A 12,521-nucleotide genomic window follows, 5' to 3' on the forward strand; every position below is an offset into this window, starting at 1 on the left:
CAAATAATAGAAAATTGTTGCAATTGTGCTTTGTCTTTAGAAAAAATGTTTGCAATCGACATAGAATTATGTGATGTGATACTCATTTGAGATTCAATATCTATATTGTCATGTATGATTTTTTCCAAATCTTTGAAAGATTTCATCAAGCTATCTTTTCAGAATTTTAAATGAAACCTTGCATTACGTGAGGTGTCAGTTGCCTTGAAATGAAAGCACAACCTTTAGCGCCATCATTGTTTCGGTCATTTGCATACACCTCTTTTATGGAGGAATTTCAGTGTTTCATTCTACACTCTTCCTCAAGTGCAATTTTTTTCTAGCAAGTAAATCTTCTGATTTAGGGACATAAACAAATAATTGATAATATTTAAAAGGGATGAGATGGAATGGAAGCAAAGTTAAAAAAAAAATTTTTTATTTGCTCTAGCTGGAGATGATGCATCCTACCAGATGCCAGACATTCACCCACTATCTTATACATTCCAACCAAGAGATCTTTTTAAGATTCTAACCATACATTTAAGTGCAATTGTTTGTTTCTCTTTTGCATTTGGTTCACTGGGTATATTTGCCAGGCAGTTTTTGAAATTCTTTGAGTTCGGTTGTTCCTATAATTATTGGAATGATGAACATTTTCCTATGTTGCCAACTGTTATGAAGAAAACACTTGAAAATAAAATGGAGAATAAGTGAGATTCTTGAATGAAAGTAGCATAGTATTTGAGTTTAAATAAGGTTTAAGTAGTGTCTACAAGAAAAGTTATGTTGTGCCTTCTAATGATGCTATCACAAGTGATAACATTAGTCCAAATACTTTATCAGACCAAACCAAATATGATCCTGGAATCCAGCTAAGATCACAAGAAAATGAAACCATGACATGGGTACTGTTTACTTGCCTTCCCATGAAGGCAGAGTTAGAAATAAGGTTGCTTTTAATGTGGGGAAAATCAAGCTTTCAAAAAATGGATTATTACAAAAAATTTAAAAACTATTGTTCTAGTCTGAAATGATTTCTCCCGTTGATAGGAAAAGATGAAGTGTATCATCAAAACAGATACTAAATTTTGAATTATTTATTTGCAGAAAATATTTTTTAAATTGCATTTCTGACAAATTAGTCAGAAGGCCATCAAGTGAGGAAAATGGAGGGTTATCCATGGTCCATAGTGATCAAAATGTATATCCTACTTTTAACTAGAATCATCTGTCACCATGATAACACATCTACACAAAAGACAACCCTAGTTAAATTAACCATATATTGATATATTGATTGGGAAATTTTATTTATATACAACGATTTCATTGGAATAAAATGGAGTGGAAGACAAAAAAAAAACAAAAAAAAACAATTGTTACACTTTGATCTTAGCCAATAGGAAGAAAAGCCTCTTTTCACTGATTTACTCAATATTTGAAAAGTGAGAAAGGTCCTTAAAAGCACAGCCAGATTGAAATGTAATGTATAAAGAAATTATTACACCTCATTAGGGGACTTCTTGATTTCATGGAACTGACTGAACTAAAATAAAGAACAATGCTTTAATCTCAGTGTTTCTGTGCATGTCTACGCGGGGCGTGCAATAAGTAATGCCCCTGACCCACTTTAAGTTGTCTGATCTAGCTGAAATTTTGCATGTGCAATGATTTATATCTCTACGGGTTATGTGACAAATTACAGCTCTAAACTAATTGTGGTTTCTGTTTTACAGGTGTTTGAACTGAGTCAGGTGTGAAGTGGAGCCTGTTGAATGTCGAGCAGTGATCCGGTTTTTGTACTTGAAAGGACGCACACCACAGGAGACTTTTGATGAAATGAAAGAAACTTCTGGTGATAATGCCCCATCATATGACCTTGTAAAACGCTGGCATCATGAATTCAAACATGGCCGGAAGTCTGTGGAAACAGCTCCCAGACCTGGTCGCCCCCCCCCTTCTGCTATTGAGGCATCTGTCCGTCAAGTTGAGGCTGCCATTTTGGAAGATCGGCGCATTACTATTCGCCAAATGGCCCAAGATGTCAAGATTAGTACAGGGTCTGTGGAAACTTATCATTCATGACCATATACATAAGGTGTCTGCCAGATGGATTCCCAGGTTGCTCACACCATTCCAGAAGCGAGAACGCATCGAGTGCTCGAGGATGAATTTGGAGATGTGCCAAGAAGATGAGTCAAAGTTTTTCAAAAAACTGATTACACAGGATGAAACCTGGATCCATCACTATGATCCAGAGACCAAAGCCCAGTCAATGCAGTGGAAGCACTCGGACTCACCACATCCAAAGAAAGCAAGGGTGCAGTCCTCCGCTGGCAAGGTCATGCTCAGTCTTCTGGGACCAGGACAGAGTAGTGATGACATGGCAAAGGGTACCACAATTACAGGAGCCTATTATGCTTCACTTTTGAGGAAATTAAGGGAAGCTATCAAAATCAAGAGGCGGTGCAAGATCAGCAAAGGTATCCTCCACCTGTAGGACAACGCTCCAGTCCACAACTCGCATGTTGCCAGATCAAAAGCACGGGCGTGTGGTTATGAAATCCTTCCCCGTCCTCTCTACTCTCCTGACCTTGCATCCTCTGACTTTCACCTCTTCCCAGCCATGAAGTTGTTTTTGAAAGGAAAGCGTTTCCCAGATGATGCAGCCTTGATTTCTGAAGTCACATCGTGGTTGGAGGACCAACCTGGAGTGTTCTACAAAAACGGTCTCCAGAGCTGCATCAAACGATGGGAGAAACGCATAACTCTAGGTGGTTCCTATGTAGAGAAAGACTTATAACTGTGCCAAGTTTCGTTGCTCTACTGCTATGGGAAGTAGGTCAGTGGCATTGCTTATTGCGCGTCCCTCGTAAGAAGTGAAAGCATTTTAAAATTACCTTTTTTACCTCCTCATGTGAAATGTTTCTTTACAGATTGATATGTATACCCTCAATATTTTTTTTATTAAACTACTTTGACCAGTTTACTCATATAACAAAAGCCCACGAACATTACTGACTTACAGATGCATTTTTTTATCGCAAGAGTTGCTCAATACCAACCACACCTCTCCTGAGTCGGTACTGTTTTATTCCAGTGGCATTCAGGAGGACTGGAAACAATGCCAAGATAAGTGGAAAGTACATACAGCACCTAGCATTTCCAAATGATCACCAATCTGGTACTAGCCAGGCTCATTGTTGCTTAACTTCAGTGATCTGATGAGAACCGGTGTGTCAACATAGTTAGCCCCAACTGATGGTATGACATAAGCAGATATATACAGCATGATCACATTGACACATTGTTAGTTCAAAAAAGTTAAGCAACATTGAGCCTAGCTAGTATTAGATCGGTTACCATTATATTCAGGTAAGCAATTATGTATAATACCTTAGGGAAATTGATGCACAATTCTAGGTCACTTTTGAGCAAGGTATAGCACTTGTTGACTGCCCTCTGATTTTTTGGAGGTCTACCATACCGGGGTTAGTTGCTCAACTGTGGTGAAGTCAGTACATCTAGGACAGGAAAGTACTGTTGGAAAATCAAATGAGATAGAGGGAGCCCATTGGCCCTGTATGACAATTTTCTACACCTGCTTCCAATTTGTCATGAGCCAGCACGAAAGTAGTAAGGCTCAGAAGATTGTCATGAGAATGTTTTTGTTAGTGTGCAGTCTTGTCTAACCAGGGATAACGAATTTTGACTTGTTGGATCATAATTATTGCTTATCTTACCTATTTTGATTCTCAACAGATAATGCCAAACTGCATTTAAAAATCCACATTTACTTATGTCCTTTATTTTTCAGGTTTAAACCTTAATATGTATCTGTCTCATATTTTGGAAGATAATTATCCAGAAATAATGAAGAGATTATTTCTTATTAATGGTAAGCATTTAATATTTTTTTATTTTGATCTCTAGAAAACCTCTTGTTTTTCCCCTGCATTTTCCATGACATTTCTGTACATCCATAATGATTTAGTGCTAGTGTGCCTTTGATAGAATTTTCTGCACACTATAATAGCAAAATTCGAAATTTTTTATATTGAATTACAAAGCAACTTAATTGTCATGTTACAGCAATGAATATATCCAAAAATTATGAAAAACAATGAGTTACAGAAAAAATATTAAAGAAAATATTTTTTGACAAAAATTAGCGAAAATAAAATGTTTTACTAAAAATAATACCGGTGAGTTCCAAAGGGGGTGAATAGCATGTAACTATTGGGAATTATTTAATAAACTGTGCATTTTGCATTGTTTTTTTAGCATAACTGAGTTACTTCCCTTGTCTTCCTAAAGAAATATGGCAAGGGTTTTTTTTTTTTTTTCGATAAAGATTGAAAATAGCAATACACATGAAAAAATTTAAATGGCTTAAAATATTTCAATATTGGTATATATAGAAAGAGCTTGATAAGCTAAGAAAGAATCTTTTTAAAATTTTTAAATTCAATTAAAATCAAGGAAATTATGGCTATTTTTATGCCCTGCGTGTTTGGATATTTTCCTCTCTTTAAGACCATATGTGTTTTTTCACATTTTTTGCACTACTTTTTCAGTAAAAATGTTATATCTTTGTTAAAATGGAAGACTAAAGCAATGAAATTTGCCATATAAGTGTATTTTTGTGCAAGTGTATTTTTCTCCAGAAATTAATGATTTCCAAATCTGCAGTAAATTCACATAAATATGCTGCGATTGCTTAAAAATGCCATGTATTCATTAAAAGAAAAGAAGTTAGAGAACTCAAAATTTAGTTGTAATGCATTTTATGTGCCAAAAACTGAAATCGAAATCTAGGAGTGGTTAAAAATGAATATATTGCAATATTTCTTTGGTGGTATTGTAGATTAATACCTTCTGTTACCCCTCCCCATCTGACCACCTCTCCAAAATATGTGATTCTACCTTTATAGACAATTGCATGTGAACAACTTGAAAAACTTTAAAAGATAAACAAAAATTATTTTAGAATTTAATGTAAAATGATTTCCCATTTTGAATCATTCGAGCACTTTAGGGCAGTTACCCTCCCCCCTTTTCCTATGATAGATAAATCCTGGGTGTTTTTTTTTGTTTGTTTTCTAAAAGGCGATTATGCGTGGTTTTAAGAGGGTCTTTGTGCAATTATGAGAAGGTAAGGAGGTGGCCACTCTGACTTTGGGTTAATGATAGGGCTAAGGAAAATTGTGTGAACATCCTGAAGACTTGATAGAAACAAAACAAAAACAATTTTAGAATTTAGAGTGGGGGTTGATTTCACATAAATGTAAAATAATTCACCATTTCAAGACGATCCTAGCATTTTAGGACAGTTGACCAATTTATTATTTTTTTTTTTGGGGGGGGGAGATTAATCATGTGCACTTTTCTTCAAACGTTTTTATGCTTTTTTTACGTTTATATGAGCTCACAGGGGAAGTTTGTTTAGTGGGGAGCTCTGCCACTTGTACTTAGCGTTATTGTTAAGGCTAAAGGTTTTAGGAGGCTTGCTACTCGTACCTAGGATTAGACATAGAATTAAGCGTTTTTTTTTTGTTTTTTTTTTTAAGCGGGTGTTTGATACCCATTGTGAAACTTTACAAGAATTATGATAAACAGACAAAAATAAATGTTATTTAAAAAAGTGACATCCCTCTAACAGAAAACATGATGCTTGGAAAAATATCAAGTATTTAAATTCTATTTAAATATAAAAAAAGAGACAAGTTTTTGCTAAAGCTGACAAATTGTTAAAAAATTTTAATTAATGTTATTTTGATTTTTAATTACATTTCATGTAATTAAAAATTGTTTCCTACCGTTATTTTTTAACTGAGCACCTCCTACAAATATTTAAATATTGATTATTTTTATTTATTTTATTTCTTTTTTAATAATAAGGTAGATTAGTTTCCATTCGATAATAATTCACTGAAAACATTTTTTAAGGGACGAAAATTAGAAGTGTGTTATCGTTTGTAATCGTACACGTGAATCAAAACATCATATTTCACATTTTCGCTTGTTAAAATATTTTAAAATTTACTACTACCCAATTTTTAAAAATATTTGTATTTTTGATAACAAAATAGCTCTAACATGTAAGAATTTTTTATAACCAGATTTTCAATTAAAAAAAAATCGATTTGGAATAAAAATAAACAACAAAAACAAACGTCTGTTTATGCCATGTTATCGCTGCTCTGCTACTGCTGATACAGCTACTATCGCTAATACTACAGAAGTCTTGATTCAAATTCATAACGATTTTTTCGGATATTATTTTTTAAATTGCTACGTACCACTAGATAAAACTGTCCAATCATCTTTTTAACGAATAAACATAGTAAAATATTGTTTTATTTAATAGTGGGTGTCCAAAGAAATTTTTTTTCAAAATTTTCAATACTCACCATTTTGAAATCTTTTTTTTTTTAACACAACAAAAAAAACGAGTGGTCAAATGAATTTCGGACACTCAAAATTATTAAAAATGACATCTCTTTTTGGCTAATTTCCAAATTTCATTAAAAAATTCTTTACAGAAACACGGTACGAATGTTTAGAAATCAGTGGGGTCGTTACAAAAACTTTTTAAAATATGACTATTTTAGCAGAAACCCCTTGAAATCTGTGATTATCCAAAGCGTTTTAACGGCCATGTGTATTGCTATTGAAAACTCATGTTTTTTAAATAATGTGGTAATGTTCAAGTATTTCTAACTTGCCAATTAAATAGATATTGCTTTTAGTTGAAATTAACACAAAAAGTCAGTGGATACCATTGTTTTTGTTTTGTTTTTGTTTTTTAAACAATTTTTTCGTTTTCCAGATTACACTATTATAGTGTAATTGCACTAAATTTTCATTATATAAATTTCAAGCCATTTTGGAAAGCTATTATCTTGATATGATCTATAATTTTGACAAGGGTCATTATCATTTGAACAATTATTCAAACAAGTTGTGATTTTCGATACAGAAAAGAAAGGGATTGAAATAGAAAACATTTTCAAATTAAGAAATTGCATAAAGCAGACAGCAACCATTATGTTAAATGTTGAATTGCTATTGCATAAATGGTGGGAATCAAAAGAAAATAACTTTGTAATCTTTTTTAAATTTGGAAACATTTAAACTGATTTAAAACTAGCAATTAGCAAATTTTCATGTAGTAAGACTTATATTGACAGTAGATTTATTTAAAAAGAAATATTTGCAAATGTTAACAGTAGTGGTGGGACGATTTCAATATATTTCCCAGATTCCATACTAAATTCTTGATTCTGTTACCAATTCTTTATAAACCTCTAAATATTTAATTATAGTTATTCTTCCCGTTTACTATAAAAACAAATGTTGAATGTGCATACATTTTCTCAAACGTAAAAACATCTGTGTGGTGGGGAAGGAATGTACATATATTAGTTTTACTGATAGTTTAAAATCAATAAATACCAGCAGTGGGACACACAAAAAAGACAATTAAAAGGATCGTTTATAATATTGGAAAATATAGGCACAAATTTTTCCAATATCTCCCGATTTTTCTGATTCTGATTAATCGCTCCAACACTAATTAGCAGTCGTGAACAATTTGTTGGATACTAATTGTTGATAACTCAAAAAAAAAAAAAAAAACATCCAAAATTACTTTCTACATGCTATACCTGTGAAATTTAAAGAATAATTGATTAATAGTAGCAGGGTTGCAGAGTCGGAAGGAGTCAGAAGTTTTAGGTGGCGTCGGAGTCGGATTTCTGAAAGTACTAGTAAGATATTTGTGCACTCAAATTTGTTTTAAATTCTATGTCTTTATGGAATGTTTCAAAGAGAATTCATTTTTTTTTTAAGTCTTGAAACATATGTAATTAAAAACAAAAAAAATTCCATTTGCTAAGTTGAGACCTGTTTTGTAGAAATGGAACCTCCTTCATTCGTTCCAATGCACTGAGTAACCCTCTGCCTTGTAACATCACCTGTTCACCGTCTGTATAGCAAACAAAAAAACTCGCCCACTCTAAGCGGCCTGCTTTATATTACATTCATCCATGTGAATATTGCGAAATCACATGAGACCGTTTCTGTTAAATATCATAGACGCCATCTTGGTTTCTCATTTCCCTGTCCAACGCACATGACAGGCAGACATGTGGACGCTTCACAGGTAGGTCGTTTGTATGTCCGTTTCTATTTTCCCCATATTCTCCCCTGATCTCATGATCACAGATGGCAAGAGGTAGCGCTCTCTTTTATCGGGTGTTTCTTCAAAGGGGGACTTGTTCACTTATGCTCTCATCCGCAGTCTGAGGATCAAAGAACACTGCCTCCCCTGAGAGGCTACTAATATCGGATTCGCTGCTTGATGTGGATGGTGCAAACCAGAGCGATGGCCCACTCATATCATTCACTCATCCGCAGTCTGAGGATCAAAGAACACTGCCTCCCCTGAGAGGCTACTAATATCGGATTCGCTGCTTGATGTGGATGGTGCAAACCAGAGCGATGGCCCACTCATATCATTCACTCAGCCCCATGTATATCTGTCAGTGCACCGGCTTCCCGGCGGTTGCACCCAGACAGGATCCCCTGTGCATACGACCTCCGTCCTTCCTTGTGACTTCTCTGTTGGGGTAGATTCCCTTTTCTTGAACTCTGTATTGGTAGATTACGTTTACAGGCACTATTCCTGGAGAAATGCCATCTTTCGGTGTGATGTTGTACCAATATACAGCTTCTGACATGGTGCACTGCATCCTGGCCGCAATTCTTTTGATGCTGCGATGGCTCCTCTCAGCAAACTCACTAGATTACTCACTCTGTGATAGGAAAAAATCACAACCAACAAATCCAGCCCGTAACTGTACCTTCAATCCAAATTACCAAAACCTATATAACCAAAAAGTAAAAGCTATAAAACCTTTTAGTCTCCATATAAAACCACTAGTAGAAGATGCAGGTATCACAATCACCAACATTTATCATGTCAACCAACTAAGCCTTCCACTCTGGCTACTAAAACAACCTAAAATTATCTTTGAATTAAACAACCTCCCAAAATGTCAAATCCATCTGCTAACCTATCAAGAAAAACTCCTTATTCAGGAAAAATACCCAAAACATCAGTACATCTACACAGATTGTTCCAAAGACAGCAACAGAACAGGATGCAGAGTCGTATCCACTAACATTACCTTACAGAAGCGACTATCAGACCATGCTTCAATTTTTAGTGCTGAAGTCACAGCTTTAGATATGGTACTAGGCCTCATTACTGACCTCACCCACAACAAATTTATAATTTTTTTCAGACTCCCTATCGGTACTTGAATCCTTAAAGAATGAAAACTAAAATAACCCACTACTCCTCAAACTATTACAAAAAATACACGCTCTTTCCCAAAACAAAAATATCAAATTCTGCTAGATCCCCAGTAATTTTGGAATTCAAGGAAATGAAAAAGCCGACATAGCTGCCAAAAATGCATTAAAACTCAAAAAAAGCAATATAAAAATTCCACACTCTGACAACAAATAAATAATCATATGAAGAAATGGCAAGAAAAATGGAATAACTGTCCAACTAACAAACTTTTCAAGATCAAACCCACAATAGAAGAATGATTACCAGATGTCAGAAAATCACGTGGAGAGGAAGTGTTTTTGTCCCGTATTTGTATAGGACACATGCACATAACCCACTCCTTCCTGCTAAAAAAAGAAGACCCTCCAGAATGTTTTGCATGCCAACCCCTTTTACAGTAAAACACTTTCTTTTGGATTGTGGCGATCTCATGCATATCTGGTAAAATTATTACAATGTCAACAATATGAAAGAACTATTTAAAAAAATAAATTCCAACAAAATACTAACATTTCTGAAAAAAGTAAATTTATATAAAAGAATATAACTTGAATTCAACGCCCTACGCTCTACGCCCATCCACCCGAAAAAAAAAAAAATCACCTAATGACGCAAAAAAAAAGGCTGACTTGACTTACTGAATGAATTAAAATATCTAATCCACAAAAAAAAAAAAAAAAATGAAACTCTGCATTAAATAACCAAAAAAAAATATGCCGTAAAACCAAACCGAACCCCGTCCACCACCACGGCTACTGCAGGCCCATCACCGATGCTTGTGCTGATAATGCTCACTCTGCAAGAGGCTAGCGACCCTCCACCCATGGTTAGCACCGGAATTCTCTCCTTGTACTAAGTGTCAACATGCCTTGCACAACAGGGTCGGAGTGCACCCAGTGTCTACAAGGGCGAGGCATTCACGTCAGCGCCTTGTTCAGTGATGATCTGGGGAGAAGATTGGTGCTATAGCTTCCTCCCCTTGTCCATTTCCTGGACAAGCACGCGACAGGTGTCCCCGGTTTTTACACTTGTAGCACTGAGGCCCGCTAAGCCTTCGAGTCAGTGAGCACAAGAGACAATCGCAGGCCAAATGGTTGGGCCTACCACACTTGTAGTAGCTTGTAACTGTGCCCAGGTCCTGAGATCCACCCTGTGATGACTGCACGGCTGCTGCGCAGTCTACGGTCTATAGGCTCTTTTTTTTTTTTTTTTTTTAATACTACAAGTCTAGGAAGTTTACATCGTGCATGGATTGTGACATATAGGATGTGGTCAGAGATAAGAATCCTGATAATACTCTGAAGACACCACTAATCAAAGACTTCCAGCCTTTGAATACCAGCTACACACTGTCAACCTAGCCTCAACCCTTGTGATATCATTGTTCTTATTTTATAAATACTTCAGTGGGATGAGCTCTGAGGAACTCATGGCATTAGTACCCCTTGAATATAAATACCCCTGACTAATCTGACAAGCAGCAAAATCACACTCCTTCACTGTAGATGTCCTCATATACCGGAAAGCTTTCTACTTCATTATTCGCTGCTTCCCTGATTTTACTAACATGCAGAAATTTTTTAAATGTATTATGAACAATCATCTCCCTTAACTCCCTACTTAGGATGTCCTTGTAGGTATGTACCCTAATTCACAGTACCCAATGTTTTGGTGGCAATTTGCCTTCTTTGGGGTGAAGAAAAGTTTTTTAAAATATATTATCCTCATCTTGGTTATGTTTAGAACGTTTCGGCCAATGTAATCTTCAATCTTCAGATTCATCATGGGGATCTTTGTTTGACTCCTGAATCTGTACTGAATTTCAAACTGAACATGTTAAATCCACAGTGGTAGACGGTTGTTTTGTCTGCCATGATTAAGCAATGCTTTACCTGTTGTACCATATGGACAAGTGTCATTACTGGTAAAGCTATTAATCAATTTTAAGTGACAGTTTATGAATATTAAAGGATCAATCCTTAATTCAGTCAGTTAAATGAGAACGGTTGATCACTATAGATTAAAGTTTTCAGATCAAAATTTTGTGTTGATCCCCAAATCTGAAAAGATGCTCCAAAGAAATTAGGTTATATCATTTTAACATTACAAGCAAAATAAGAATAATCCAAATCAATCCAAACCTACAAAAGTGTTTTCTTTTAAATTCAGTTTGCCTTTAAAATATGTGGACAAAGTAAGAGTTCATCTTTTCACTCGGATTAGATTCGAGTAGTTAATGAATATTGCAGTTATCATGGGCTTTAAGGAAATCTTGTTTTATTATATCTTGAATTTTATTTGCTTCCAAAACAGTAACAGAAATTCACAATGAAGTGAGCAACCAAGAGAAGATAGTTTGAAAGAAATAGCTTATCTTGTAAACTTGTATGTAATCAAGTTTATCATCTGTTTTTAATTTGATAAATCCACACCTAAAAAATTATGAAACATAAATCGATCTAAATCTGTTAAAGAATTTTTTTTTTTTATCATGCAATGAAATCATTAATTAAATTGTTTATATTTTGTAATTAACGACTCTTTTCTATTTTCAGCACCAAAATTATTACCTGTGTTATATAAACTTGCAAAACCTCTCATTAGTGACAATATGAAGAGAAAAATATTTATTTTAGGAAGTAAGTTTTTTTGTTTTGTAGTTTATTTTTTCATATTGTTTTAAAATTAATTAGTTTTCTGTTTCAGATTTTTATAAAAAAAACTTGCTATCTCAAAGTTGGCCATAAATTAAATGAATTTGATTATTACAAATTGAATATTTAAAAAGTGTTTGTCTTTATTGACTCGCTGCCTCACAAGGGCAGAGTTAGACACAGTCGAACTTAAATATGGGAAAAATCCAACTCTCCTGAAAACTGTCAGTCTGAATATGATAAAAGTTAAACTTGTCTAGGAGAATTAAAAAGATTCAGTATACTACTACTGTTTTCTCCTAGCTAAAAGGCTAAAAAAACTTGTATTTTATGTTTATCTCCCTCCCATAGTGAAAGGGTGTGACAGGTCAGGAATGTTGGATTTAAAAAGCCAACACCCTAGGGAAAGCACTCTGGTCTGCAAAAAATGCCTGAGCATCCTCATCGATGTTCCCTGGTAAGGGCACCTCAGGTTATTAGCAATAAAATAATTCCTTCTCAAAAGAACAGTCTGAGAGGGT

General features: G+C 34.7%; 1 protein-coding gene across 2 annotated transcripts in view; it reads left to right on the forward strand.

Moving 5' to 3' along the window:
* Window positions 1-12,521, forward strand: part of LOC145272500 (retinal-binding protein-like) — a 573,911-nt gene that overhangs the window by 443,690 nt on the left and 117,700 nt on the right. For both annotated transcript variants that reach the window (XM_080127042.1, XM_080127038.1), the window contains 2 exons: window positions 3,800-3,880; window positions 11,902-11,985. In XM_080127042.1, coding sequence (XP_079983168.1) covers window positions 3,800-3,880; window positions 11,902-11,985 — 165 coding nt within the window. The remainder of the gene's footprint in view (window positions 1-3,799; window positions 3,881-11,901; window positions 11,986-12,521) is intronic.

Source organism: Euprymna scolopes, chromosome 1 (genome assembly GCF_053919585.1).
Source record: "Euprymna scolopes isolate OS-2025 chromosome 1, ASM5391958v1, whole genome shotgun sequence".
Classification (NCBI taxonomy): Eukaryota; Metazoa; Mollusca; class Cephalopoda; order Sepiida; family Sepiolidae; genus Euprymna; species Euprymna scolopes.